This window comes from Eulemur rufifrons, chromosome 8 (genome assembly GCF_041146395.1).
Source record: "Eulemur rufifrons isolate Redbay chromosome 8, OSU_ERuf_1, whole genome shotgun sequence".
Taxonomy (NCBI): Eukaryota; Metazoa; Chordata; class Mammalia; order Primates; family Lemuridae; genus Eulemur; species Eulemur rufifrons.
In genome coordinates this window covers 111,622,345-111,636,968 of record NC_090990.1, presented here as the reverse complement: position 1 = coordinate 111,636,968, position 14,624 = coordinate 111,622,345, and the positions used below count along the sequence as shown (strand labels likewise).

The 14,624-nt window shown below is 35.1% G+C and overlaps 1 protein-coding gene across 2 annotated transcripts in view; it reads left to right on the top strand.

Moving 5' to 3' along the window:
* Positions 1-14,624, top strand: part of HIPK1 (homeodomain interacting protein kinase 1) — a 45,162-nt gene that overhangs the window by 21,710 nt on the left and 8,828 nt on the right. For both annotated transcript variants that reach the window (XM_069480807.1, XM_069480806.1), the window contains exons 4-13: positions 1,307-1,426; positions 2,230-2,316; positions 3,002-3,186; positions 3,467-3,629; positions 4,387-4,612; positions 8,732-8,853; positions 9,754-9,888; positions 12,500-12,642; positions 13,042-13,221; positions 13,695-13,901. In XM_069480807.1, the coding sequence (XP_069336908.1) occupies positions 1,307-1,426; positions 2,230-2,316; positions 3,002-3,186; positions 3,467-3,629; positions 4,387-4,612; positions 8,732-8,853; positions 9,754-9,888; positions 12,500-12,642; positions 13,042-13,221; positions 13,695-13,901 (1,568 nt within the window). The remainder of the gene's footprint in view (positions 1-1,306; positions 1,427-2,229; positions 2,317-3,001; positions 3,187-3,466; positions 3,630-4,386; positions 4,613-8,731; positions 8,854-9,753; positions 9,889-12,499; positions 12,643-13,041; positions 13,222-13,694; positions 13,902-14,624) is intronic.

The window sequence follows — 14,624 nt, the reverse complement described above, 5'->3', positions numbered from 1 at the left end:
CATTATACAGATTTAATCCTGGATTTTAAAAATAAAGTATGCAAAAGAAGTTGATTGACATTCTAAAAATATCTTTCTATTTTGCTAATGCTCTATTTTAGTTTGCACTTATGTGCTTCCACAGATTTAAAGTAATATCTTGCTGTTGTGTGAGCAGGCCAGATTGACATTCTTAAAAACTTATTGAGGATTCCAAAGCTCTGCTTCTGTAGCTTATATCTGTTAATATATACAGATTAGAAATTAAAACAGAATTTTGGGGTTGAGGAAAGTGGGAAGTAAGATTTATTTCCTTGCTTGCAAGTTTTTTACTTTCTAATTTCATGTTAAGTATAACCATTCATATATGGAGTGGGGGTTGTAAAAAAATTTATCTCTTGCATTGCCCTTGGGTGGTGGGGGAGAGAAGAAAATCACCTCTCCTGTTGCATTTCTGGTTGGGAAGAATTACAGAAGCAGATAGAAGTGTGAATAATAAAACAAAATTTTAAAAATGAGAATATACGAGCCTATTTAATAGCCCATTTCATTTCAGAGCTATACATCATCACACGTCATCTCTGGAAATCTCATGAGAAGAGTGTGAAAAGGGCAAATAACTTCTTATTATGAAAATAGTTTTTACTTCATAGACCTTTTGAAAGAGTCTTGGGGACCTCCAGAGGTTCTCCCAGACCATACTTTGAGAACTGCTGGCCTAGTTCATAGTAGGTGTTCCATAAAAGTTGAATAAATGATATATAGTGCCTGCCCTGTACTGATGTTCCCTCTACTGATATGGGGGATTAAGTGCTAAATTTTATGGTATGAGGGATAAGTTCTGTGGCTATTTAGAGTAGAGGCAATTGACAAGAACCAGAGTATCCAAGGAAGAAAGAGGTTTGAGGAAATTTTTCCCTAATCTTTCTAATTTGGTAGTGCATTGTAAAACGAAACAAACAAGAAAAAAATTGGTAATCCATGAAAAAGTATTTAGAAATTCTTCTAGAAATCTAAAATTTTTTGAATTTTGTATTAGAAGTCAACAAAAATGCAAAAAAGATTACACTCAAAATTTTCAAAACTGGGTGTCCATGTAAATAACAGATATAGTAACAAGGAAGTTACTAAATAAATATTTGGGAATTCTTGTGGGTGGGTTAACATATATGTATTTACAGATAAATTTCAGTTGTATTTATTAGAGATTTAATTTCTTTGTAATACCTTTCTTTTTGGGCTGGAGTTAATAATGTTTTAGTACAAAAAGTCTTTAATAATTTCCTTTTTTCCTCCAAATTAGTATTTGATTGTTTTGATGTTTCAGATTCGTTACATTTCACAAACGCAAGGCTTGCCAGCTGAATATCTTCTCAGTGCCGGAACAAAAACAACCAGGTTTTTCAACAGAGATCCTAATTTGGGGTACCCACTGTGGAGGCTTAAGGTCTGTCTGCCTTGCTATACTACCTGGTCCTGTACTTCCCACCCCCAACTTTGAATTCAAAATTTAGTTATTAAATTTTGGAGGTAGAAGAAGGAAAAGTATGTTTGTAGGAGGTAACTTTTTGAAAAATTATTTCATTGTACCTTATTTGGCCTTGTCCTTAATTAAAAAACAAAACTTAAGTGCCAGTTCAGTTGGCTGAGGTTATTTTGTAGATGTTGAGTCAGCAGCTGATATGGGGTGTGGAAAGTAGTATTCACCATTAAGTGATATGAAGAACTATAGATATTTAGTAATGACTGTTTTTTAGAGAATTCTCAATAAACATGATAAAATAACATAATTTTCTCACTGTCCACATCCAGATCTTATATTTTTTCCTTGAAAAAAGTATCTAGTTTTTACTTCTGAGCCTACTCCTTTAACTTGAGAAATCTTTTAGTAATTTGATTACCCTTGTGACACTCTGCCTGAGACTGTTGAACAGTTAGCATTTGAGATATCAGTTTATTTCAAAATAGCTTTAAGAGAGTAATGGTAATGTCCCTTTTATCTGACATTTCTTCAGGAACTGTGCTGATCATTGCTTGCATGTTTATTTTATCACTGTTGAAAGGGTGGCTAGATACCAAGGTCACATCTCTCCACCAGAAGATTTTCTGGTTATAAATTACTTTCATGTCTGCCATCTATGGTTGGCAAGGTGACGACACTTATCTCTTTGTATTTGGGCTTTGGTTTTGAATAAAATGTGAAAATAACATAGAGGTGGAATTTTCCCCCCCAAAATCCATATTTTATAGACACCGGAAGAACATGAACTGGAGACTGGAATAAAATCAAAAGAAGCTCGGAAGTACATTTTTAACTGTTTAGATGACATGGCTCAGGTAAGTATGGAAAGTTTCAGAAAGTCAGACATTTATATATTTCTTTAATCAGAGACACACTTCCATTGATTATACTAAAGACAAATTTAATCTGTTACCTTTCTAGTATTCATTTTCAGTTTTTACAGAAAAATGCATTAATATTATGTCATATATATGTATACATATATATATGAGAAAATTTGAATCCTAACAAAGTAACTTTTACAATTACATGCTTCTCCCTTGCTTGCTTAACTGGTCTTGTTATATACCGGCATTTTAAAATATGAAGGTTTCTTTCTTGTCCCATTTTTTCTACTAAATACTTACACAAGAGCTACATTTATTGATTGCTTATTATGTTACAAATTCTGTTTGAACACTTTACACTTGTGTCATTTAATATTTTCAACAGTAGAAACTTTTATATCTAAGGAATAACAGTCACTTTTGCTTAACTTGTTTGTTCCAAATTTTTATGACAAGAATTTATCACCTTTATTCTGTGACTAAATTTAAATAAAGATTTTAATTAGATGGCATAAAAAGAGCTTCCTCCTGTGAAATGATTACACTGTACTAGAATGTCCTCAGGTTTCTCTTTTGATGATTATATATATAGTTTGGAGAAAAAGCAGCTATTTAGTGTCAGCTTTAAAGGTTAAGTGAAGAAGTATAATATTTCTAAATTTTCCTCTGGAAGGTAAATATGTCTACAGACTTAGAGGGAACAGACATGTTGGCAGAGAAGGCGGATCGAAGAGAATACATTGATCTGTTAAAAAAAATGCTAACAATTGATGCAGATAAGAGAATTACTCCTTTGAAAACTCTTAACCATCAGTTTGTGACAATGACTCACCTTTTGGATTTTCCACATAGCAATCAGTGAGTATGGTATATTTTGGGGCTTTTTGCCATGATGTGGTCCTTACAAGTGGAACTATCAAGTGAGCAGCAACGTTGGTGCTAACTGATGCTTTTCTTTCTCATTGAAAAATCATTATGTTAAAAATTAGATGTATATTTTTACTCTTTATGATTATAAAAATCTTTTGACTCATCTGAAAGTGCTTGGGAAAAAAACTTTGATCTGTGTTTATCTTGCGTTATTTGCTATCCGTTTAAATCTCATCATTCATAAGTGAATCTTTAATCTCTTTTTCAGTGTTAAGTCTTGTTTTCAGAACATGGAGATCTGCAAGCGGAGGGTTCACATGTATGATACAGTGAGTCAGATCAAGAGTCCCTTCACTACACATGTTGCCCCAAATACAAGCACAAATCTAACCATGAGCTTCAGCAACCAGCTCAATACAGTGCACAATCAGGTATTCAGTATATGATTTTGGAAACTCAACCCTAAGTGGGGAAGAAACTTACTAAGAGTACAGAGTGAGGAACCAGTCCTTGTTGTGGTGATATTGTTGCTTCTTAAGAATTTTCTACTTGGCAAAAGTTGATAGACTGATATTACCTACCAGTCATGTGCTAACAAAAATTACATACAAAGACCTAATCCATGCCCTCATATGTCTTAGCATAGTCAAATAAATGGAGTCTGACTATTACACTGCTGTTAGTTATACTAACTTTGGCTAAATGACTCTTTCTCCCTGTTAGGAGAAGGATTTTATATATCTCATTACTGATTTGAAAGGTTTCCAGTCATTGACTTCAAGGATGGTTTTGCATTTGTTTGCTAACCTGTAATATTTACAGTTTAAGATTGTTCCTGAAGATGAAAGCTTTCCAATTTCTTTATTCAGTCTACTTTTTAAATGGAAAAGAGTATGAGATTTGGTGGGATCTTCTATCTATCTATTTTTTTGTACAGAAGTAGTTGGGGTTTATATAGCCACAACCAGTACAGGACTATTTGTTATTCTTTGTTTGCTTATTCAACCTTATGATATTCCTTAAATTTAGGGACTGGGAAAATTTCTTAAGCCGAGAGTTATTTCAAGGATAGTTAAGATTATATTTTAAAACTTTGTTCTGAGTTTTTCTGGGTAAATTCTGTATGTGTAAAAATACTGTCTATCTCCACTTTATACCAGTGTACAAATATAATCCTTTTGTTTGCAGGCCAGTGTTCTAGCTTCCAGTTCTAGTGCAGCAGCTGCTACTCTTTCTCTGGCTAATTCGGATGTCTCACTGCTAAACTACCAGTCGGCTTTGTACCCATCATCTGCCGCACCAGTTCCTGGCGTTGCCCAGCAGGGTGTTTCCTTGCAGCCTGGAACCACCCAGATTTGCACTCAAACAGATCCATTCCAACAAACATTTATAGTATGTCCACCTGCGTTTCAAAGTAAGTGGGGAAACTCCTATATCATACGATATTATATTAGACCTGCCTGCTTTAGGCAGATCTAGTTGTTTAGTTCTGATCTTTGACAAGTTTAAAGTCTATCTCTGATGATCAAGGTAACTGAAATTGGGTGATATCACAAAGTGGATTTTCCCTTTTTACGTTGATTATTTATCTAATTATGATACTGCCTGACATAGGAGCTCAATTTATGTTTCCTTAATTGAATTGCCTGATATCAGTTTTCTTGCTCATTGAATTCTTGTATCAGTGTCATATATCTCATATAAACACGTATCTGTCAATATGCCGAATATATACATCTTAAAAAAATTTGTTGAAACCAGAATTGCTATATATTGAATCTTATTTCCCATATCATTCTATTATAGAATTATGTTCCAAATGAAAGTAATTTTATTCTAAAATGTAAAAATCTTATTTAAGAATGTAGAAACCTCTTAAATTACATTCAGAAATCAAGATCATTATTTATTGACCTGAAAAATTCTGCAAGCTGAGATGCTTGTGTGGGGAAGGCATTAAGATTATCTGCTTCAGCTTATGAATCATAACATTACTGCAAGCTCCTGTCAACAGAGGAACAGAATAGCTGAAGGAGGAGTCTGCCTTCATGTGTTGCAATAAGATTTTAATTTTAACATTTCCATCCTCCTTTATTTTCTCATTATTGTTTTGTAATCCAGTCTGTCTAGTCCTTTTGTTCTGAAATATGGGAAATGTATGTTTAATGATTTGATAAGCCAATTTAGAAGATTAAATTATTTTAAACTATAGTCTGACAATACACTTGACTTTCCCAGTAGAAAGTCAATGTCCATACCCTGTGAGAATAAACCAGGATTCAGGCTTCTCATAACACTTAACATAGAAGCAGGTAGCATTTTTATCTTTTTATATCAGTTACTTATTGACTGTGACTCTTTTGTTTGTTTGGTTTCTGACAGAGTCGGAGCAAGCAGAAGGAAAAGAGGGGCTAGGGGAGACTGAGAGATTACCGGGAGGACAGGAGAGCGATAGCGATGTAAACCAGGGAGAAACCACAGGGAGAGCGGAGGAGCAGATTCAAAATCCGTAAATGCAAATTTAGCCTGATTTACCAAATATTTTCTGCATATGCTTCATAATAGTAAATTCTGTGCTTTGGGTTGTCATATGTTGAGTAATTCTTCTACTGAACTTAGCAAATTAGCCACCCTGTCTTCCACCTTTTCCAAAGTGAGTTTCATTGGAACAATTTTCAGATGTGGTACCCTGAAGTTTTCTGCTGCTTCTCAGGTGACACTTAGGAGGTGAAGCAGAATAACTTTTGAGTTCCTTTAACAAAATAAAATGTAAACTGAAGACTTAGAGGGGAAAAATGGGATAACCCCTTTTGGTATAATTAGGTAAGTGTAAGCTTTGGAAATGTTTTTTCCTATCTAGGAAATCTGAATAACCTGAGGAGCTAGTAGAGCAAATTTTAAAATTTCCCAATGGGAGTTTTAAAATTAAGGTGGTGATGATAATACATGATATGTACTACTATATGCCAGATAGTGTTCTAAGTGCTTTTACATATATTAATTCATCCTCACTAACAACCTTAGGTGGGTAATGTCATTATCCCCAACTTAAATAAGTGAGAAAATTGAGCACTATTCCCTTATCTGCCTAAAGTATTGTAACTAATTATGGCAGAACCCTAGTTTAAATCTAGGCAGTGGGACTCATAGCTTATGTATTTTGAAATGTTATTCCATACTATCTCTCAGTGTTTTAACTCACAGCTGTAAAGAGTTGTTGGTTCATTTGCCAACTTCCACAATTTTCTGATTTCTACCCAATAGTTCTGTATATTCCAGGTTGCCCACTTTTCTTTGACCATCTGTTATTTTACAAGATGCCTCTACTTAGAGGATAGACCCTCATCAGTTAGGCAATTTACTCTTCTTTCCATACTTTCAAGGTTCTATATTTAAAGGGCAGTGTTCAATAAAACAAAAATAACAGCAGAAACTGAAATTAATCCTTCTTAGGTCAGGATTCAGAGAGAACCTTCCAAAATTGTTGCCTTTTGTTAATTCTTTGTTTCCACTTGTGCAAAGAGGGAACTAGTTTTAAACTAGCTTGCCTGCTGTGGCTTAGCCTAAATAACTGTAGCAGTCTAATACTTCAGAGTCACATTTGTAGGTCAGTACTATAAATCCTACTTTCGATACTATTTCAGTTGACCAAAATAGATAGACATTTTGTTCATTGGTTAACTATATTCTGTAATTTTGTCCTTCTTACTTTATCACCCTGGGAGCCATAGATTAACTTCTATAATGAACATTTCCTCCTAAGTTTTCCCTCCATAGGTCCTACCAATTTTTAGGAGGCTATTATGATAACCTTGTCTTGTACTTAGGCATATATCCTGACACTGTAGACAAGCTAGCATTGCCTAAGGAAGCATGGCAGACAACTTGTTTATCTTAATATATGGATTTGTTACTTTTTGTTTTTATATAAGTAGTACTTTTTTAAAAAGGTACTGGCAGAGTATTTTAATTCTGATTTTACTATTCCCTCTTATTTTGTACATTTCTAGATTGTATTTTTCTTTACAACAATTTATTAAATTATTCATAGATTCCTGAAGTGGAAAATTAGAAAACTGACTTGCTGAAAATCACAGAATTATGGTTAATGAATTATGCTTATTTCATGCCTTCATAGTAATATTAGGAGAAATTAGTTGGTGATAGCTTAGAAAATGTCACTGAAGGAGTCTTCTAATTAAAATGTTCAGGCGGGGGATGGTTGGCTCATGCCTATAATCCCAGCACTTTGGGAGGCTGAGAAGGGAGGATTGCTTGAAGCCAGGAGTTGAAGACCAGCCTGAGCAACATAGCAAGAGTTTGTCTCTACAGAAATATTTTTAAAATTAGCTGTGAGTGGTGGTATGCACCTGCAGTCCTAGATACTTGGGAAGCTAAACTGAGGCAGGAAATCGCTTGAGCATAGGAGTTTGAGGCTGTAGTGAGCTGTTATCATGCCACTGCATTCCAGCCTGGATGACAGAGAGCAAGACCTTATCTCTTAAAAAAAAAAAAAAGTCCATATCCTCACTTAACAAAATTGTAGGCATTAGTTAATTGGAGGCATAATAGAAAGCTAAATTCTCTATATTGAAAGTTTTGATATGGTAGGTTTAGAAGAAAGCTGTTCCATGGGAGAACTTTCTTGAGAAGGCTCTTTTCTCAAGTCTTGGCAAAAGGGAGAACTGACTTTAACCCCTCTTTTCCCCAGAATGAGATCTTCCTATTTATAAGAAACATTTATGAATAAAAAGATAAATAAGGCATAGTCACTGTTTTAAAGGCAGCAAAATTCTTGATTTTCCTAGCTGCCCATTAACTACAAAAGAGCCTTATTAGAAATCTGTCAATGACAAGAGCAGATTTCTAAAATAAGTAGAAAAATGTTTTTATAGACCAAATGGTCTTTTAAAATATTTTTATCCTAGGCATAATTTCTTCAGTTCACACACTGGTTAATAATAAATATATGACTAATTTGTGAACTACGTTACATTTTTTGAGGAGTAGAGAAAAACTTCCTTTAAAACATTTTAAATAAAAGGGTAACTTAGATTATAAGTTATTGAGCTTTTCATAATTTTTCTTACCTAATTAGCAAAAAATTAATATTTGTCTTGCTTTTAAGAGATTATAGTTTTAAAAACACTGAAGTTTTTTTTTGTTCCTTTAGTGGACTGAAAAATAAATGTAACTTACTAAGTGAAGGGTTTTATTTACTTTTGCCTACACTGTCAATGGGGATGGGATAAATGTTGTGTTTTAAATTTTGTAGCATAAAAAAATTTAGAATTCCCTTAAAACCAGCCCTCGCTGTATCAAACGTCTTTCCATTAATCAAACCTGAAGGGATCCAAGTCTCCCTTTTATTAACTCCCAAGGCTTCTATGTATGAAACTTGTCTTAAGTGTCTCTAGAACTAAAACCTGAATAGTGGATTATTTGAACAGAAAAGCTAAAAACAAAAAATTCTAAAACAAACAGTACTCCCAGACCTAGCAAAGCAATTTAACTGTGATGCTGTTTTCAACAGCTGGACTACAAGCAACAACAAAGCATTCTGGATTCCCTGTGAGGATGGATAATGCTGTGCCAATTGTACCCCAGGCACCAGCTGCTCAGCCACTACAGATTCAGTCAGGAGTTCTTACACAGGTAAAATCCAGCTCAGTATTGCTGAAGCATTATTGACAATCAGATATTTTGTCCTAGAAAATGATATTTGCTTTGACTACAACATCTTTCTTGGTCATGATTCAGTGGGCTTAAATGAAGTGACTATATGGAACAATATACTCATTCCTAACACTGTTGCAATTCTGCCAGTGTCTTCCTTTGACTTGCACAGGTAAACATCCAGACATTGAGAAATGGTCTTCTGAGTAAGTTTACTCTAATTTTGTGGTATGAATTTTTTTTTTTTAACCTTAGAGCTCTTAAAGATACAGTACATAGGCAACATTTTTATTTTAAAATATAAGGTTCCATCCACTTTTGCTTCCTTTGTACCTTTTGCTTACTCTTTTAAAATTGCATCATGGTTAAGAGGCTGGATCACATCAGGATGCCTCTTCAAGTATTACATTCCTTCATTTCTTGTGTTTAACCAGGCTATCAAAAGCTTTAAAACTTTATACTTGCCATGGGACATGCAACTAAGATGATTGAGAAAATCATGAAATATTTGTATATCAACAAATATTACATTTTAGATTCTATATGTAAATATTTGTGGCCCATAGGAAATTCTGAAATCTCAAATCCTCTTTTGTGAGTAGGAGGAGGGATTCTTAATGTCTGTTTCATAGAACTGATGCCCTAAATCTGGCCCAAGAAGGATTCCTGTACTTTTTTGCTTTAGTCCATTGACATTTGACCTAGTGGGCCAATGCTCTACAGAATTGAAGGGGGAAAGTTGTGTTTGGTACATATATTTTAGGTGATAAGAAATTACTGTTTATTGTCAGTAATAACTTGGGGGGAATGAGAACCCTTCTGAATCCAGGTAACCTGCCTTCATGTTTGTTTCACTCACCTGCCTAATCTACGTTTCAGGGAAGCTGTACACCACTAATGGTAGCAACTCTCCACCCTCAAGTAGCCACCATCACACCGCAGTATGCGGTGCCCTTTACTCTGAGCTGCGCAGCCGGCCGGCCGGCGCTGGTTGAACAGACTGCTGCTGTACTGGTAATTCCCCTCACTTGATTGTGTTACTAACGGAGTTTCTTTGGTTTCTTTCTTTTTTATTTTTTCCTGTTTGTTTTGTTCTGTTTTCTTCTGGTTTTCTCATTTTTCAAAAAAAATTTTTTAGCTTAGTCTCTGCAGAGGGCATGGAAGCATGTGCCATCTTGTGGCTGTGTTCTTGCTACATCTTTAATGTCTCATTGTTTTCCTCCCCCAACATTTGCTGAAGCACTATTTGACTCTAATGTTCAGCGTGGCTCTGTAAGGAGCCAGATCCCTTGATTCTTTTTTGCCAGCCTAGTGTGATAAAAGCTCTTGGTGTAGCCTCAGAAGAGCTTCAACACTGTTATGTGCCCTTTTACCCTCTGATCTTTGAGAATGAAGGAAATGGCCTTTAGTTTGGCTCTACTACGGGTACCCGGATGGTCAAAATTTGAACTCCTTGGCAAGTTAGCTTTCTTCTTTTTTTGCTATTTTAAGCTTCTAAAACTGTTGTTTACGTAGAAATGCTTAAGATGCTCTTAATTTATTGCTTTATCTGTTGATATTAACCATCCTCCACATGAAGGTAACTCTTTTTGCCATTCATGATCAGTGGCAGTTTATATTTTCCATTTAAAAATGTTCCCTTTTGTAGGTAGATCATATTGTAGATCATTGTTGGTTGAAATTAATGATGAACTCATTTTTAGAGATTTTTGGACAAATTAATATATTTACAAATAGGTCTTTATAAAAGGTAAAAATATAGCTGATGAATTAGGCAAATAAATATCTTTGTTACTAACAGTCATGGGGAAAAGTTATGAATATAGCTGTAACTGCAGTAGTATTAGGCTTAGAGATAGGAAATCACAAACAGGACTTTGAGGTGTATTTCAGGATTCATAAACTTAAGAGTGATATTTTGATGTGTTTTGGTTTATTTGGGGGCATTAGAATTGTTTATTGGATATCCAGCATTTCATTATTTGCAATTTAAATTTAGGTAAGCATTTGAAAACCTACAAGATACTATTGGACTCTGATATTTCTCATTGTCAAAGTAGCTTTAAATTTCTTTTGTTGTTTTTCAAGTATTCATGTGAATGAAAACACTTTCAGAAACACACTTTGGTTGGAATTTTTTTGGTTTTTAGTTTAAAAGTCTTTGTCACCTCCAGATTAATTTTCTCATAAGCATAAGATCTGAGTGCAAGGAAGTGAGATATATTTCCAACTTGATTGATCTAAGCCACTGGTTTTAACTTGCTCACCTAATAGTTTAGAGATTGGGATATTAGTTGACACTTCTCCTTTGCTGCTTTTCTTAAGTTTGCACTAGCCATTTGCTAAGCTTTGCATATTTTTGTTCTTCCTCTGTCAAAACAGTTCGTCGCTTGGAACGCCAGATTTCTGCCTCACGTTGGAATGTTATTTCTTGCTTTGTATTAAACTACATGCTTTGTCTTGTGCAGGTGTTGGCTTTTGGAAAGACGCATGGTGTGACTTAACATACTTCTTTCATTTTTTGTTTTGTTTTGTTTTGTTTTAAATTCTGCTTATGGTAGCAGACGTGTTTGCAGTTTCTCTGCTTTGAAGGCGTCTTGTTTGGAACCGGTATTTGTAACAAGTGGATCTGTTACTTGCAGAAATATTTTTAAAATAGTGTGTTAATGGCCTTGCAATTTGAAATTCAAGAAACAGAACCATATGTATCCAAGCATCATAGGTAATTGTACTGCAGAATTCAAGTTTAAAAAGGAAACTTCCAAATCTGTTCCCATTTTTTCAGAAAATGCCAGAATTTCTGTAAGAAGTACAGAAAACATATTTGTTGCTCAGTCTATTATTGCAAGTGACATTGCTTGTTAAAAACTACAAATGATGTATTTTCATGTAATGATTAGTTTTTACATTGTTTTCTACAAATGATACATAAGACAAATATATTTTATGGAACTATTAAAAACAAAACATGTTTTCTGCATCTATTTCTTAAGTATTTTACTTATTGCCTTATTGTTTAATTCTATCATATGGCTGTAAATGATGAAGTTTCTTTCTCTTGCTGGCATAAGCTTTTTTTCCCAAAGGACTTGGCCTTTGGTCATCCACATCTGGCTCCATTTTCCAAGCACTACCCCTTTAAAAAAGGAAACTACTCTTTATTCTGCTCTTTGTTTTATGAGTTGAATTAACCTGAGGTCTTATCTCATTGGCACTCAAATTTTATAGTTCCTATTTTTAATCTCAAGGGAGTCCTCTTAACTCTTTCTGGGGATATATTTTAGAATTGTTGCAAAAATGAAACTCCAGCATTTAACCAGAGCTTACCTCTGAACTTTGACTCCTTTTCTCTACAGTATAATAGAAACTCTTAACTGCAGGGATCTTCTTTTCTTTAATACCCTGTGGTCAGGTTATGGAGGTGGCCAAGAGAAAACAGTATGTTTTCCTTCCCTATTCATAAGACTTGTAGCCTTGAGCCCCTCTGACCTTTCTTTTTTAATCTCTGCAAGTTAACAATCTACAAGCAACTTCTTTTAAGATACAAATTTTTCTTTCTTTTAAAACAGAAGAAAAAACCAAGAATGAGTCAAGTCTGGATCTTTTTGTGTGTGTTTCCTTACAGCAGGCTTGGCCTGGAGGAACTCAGCAAATTCTCCTGCCTTCAACTTGGCAACAGTTGCCTGGGGTAGCTCTACACAACTCTGTCCAACCCACAACAATGATTCCAGAGGCCATGGGGAGTGGCCAGCAACTAGCAGACTGGAGGCAAGTGCCCTAAGTTACTCTGGGAGATTTGTAAAGGAAGATCCCTTAGGGTACGAGCACTTGATGATATGGAGAGCAAATAGAAGGAAAATAAAGGAAAATTCATCTCTTTTTGAAATCCTTTAAGAAAAGAACCCATATCAGGCTAGGAGATAGAGTTATAAGATAACTTTGAATACAGGGAAATAATAGGTTCTAAGGTTAGGAATCATTTACTCCAGATGTAAAGAAAGTCTTAAGCAATTAAATATCCCTATAGTGAGATCCTAAAGCCTGGTAATCCAGGTGCCCTACTTTAAAAATAAAATGCAGCTGTATTTGGTTAATTGCTTTTAATACCTATTTGTTCCTGATTTTCCAATGGTTTTAGGATTCACTCTTCTCTTTTTGTTGGCACAGGAATGCCCACTCTCATGGCAACCAGTACAGCACTATCATGCAACAGCCATCCTTGCTGACTAACCACGTGACATTGGCTACTGCTCAGCCCTTGAATGTTGGCGTTGCCCATGTTGTCAGACAACAATCCAGTTCTCTTCCTTCGAAGAAAAATAAGCAGTCTGCTCCAGTGTCTTCCAAGTAAGTCTGTGTTAGAGCTGATAGTTAAAAATGTGCCAGATATGTTGCCTGGTATTGGGAGTGTTGTGATATAGACACTTTGGTATGAAGTAGCAACTACCTGCCAAATTGAGGAAGAGGCAATATTTTCATCTGGGCATGCACACCAAGTGTGCCCAGGTTATGATGTTCCAGGCCTTCTTTATGATGTTTTTATTTTTCTGCCCATTTTACAGTGTGAACTTTAACCACAGAGTAAAGGGCTTACAAAAGTACAATTTCTTTTTTTTTTTTTTTTTTAGTGTTTTTGTCCCTGGAAACTCTGGCCAGAGTGGTTAGTTTGATTTTCATTGGAACTTTTATAGTTAAGTGTATTAGTTTAATGATTAGGTAAAAAGGAATCAAAGAGCAAATTGGAGAGCAGACTGAGGGAAAGGTGTACAGTTTGGGAGGCTAAAGACTGAATCATCTTTCCTCGTGAACTTTTCCTACAGGTCCTCTCTGGATGTTCTGCCTTCCCAAGTCTATTCTCTGGTTGGGAGTAGTCCCCTCCGCACCACATCTTCTTATAATTCCCTAGTCCCTGTCCAAGATCAGCATCAGCCAATCATCATTCCAGATACTCCCAGCCCTCCTGTGAGTGTCATCACTATACGAAGTGACACCGATGAGGAAGAGGACAACAAATATAAGCCCAATAGGTAAGAGAGATGAATGGTTCCTAGGCTCTTTGGTTTTTGGCTTCAGGCAAGTGGCATAGTTTTGGCTATGAAAGAAAGGACCAAAAAGTATTGTGGAAGGGTAGCCTTGGATGAGTCAGCCAAAATGCCTTAAGTTTTCATAATTAAGCATTGTCAGGTTTTTTTTAATACTATTATACATGTTCATCAGTTATATCAGTCTTTCCAGATATGTTAGAGAGCAGGTTTATAGTATTAAGTTGATAAGCTACTGGGGCTTGAAATGTACATTATACTACAGACATGATCCCTGCCTTCAAGGAACTTTATTTTTATAGTCTGAAAACAGATAACCCTAACAGAAGCATATAAATGAAGTTAATTGGAATGAGTAGGTAGATAAGAAATTATTTGAAATTTGTGTAATTTCTTAATCTGAAAAGGCCTCTTGGGAAGAGGTAGAACTTTAAGTAGGGCTGTCGTCCTTTTCCCTTTTGCTATATGGTCTGAAAACTTAAGAAATTAATTACCAGATTGTTTCCTCTTATCCTAATACCTTAGTCCGAGTCCTTAACTGAGAAGTTAACTAAAAGGGATTGGGTAAGTTTAAAAACTGGATACACATCTCTCTCTTAGTATGAACATAATCAACTGCCTTGATTGTTCTATGTTGTATTCTTCCCTGGGCTTTTGGTGTTAGGCATGTAGAAGAGGGAATAACCCTGCTTTTACCTGAAAAGATAG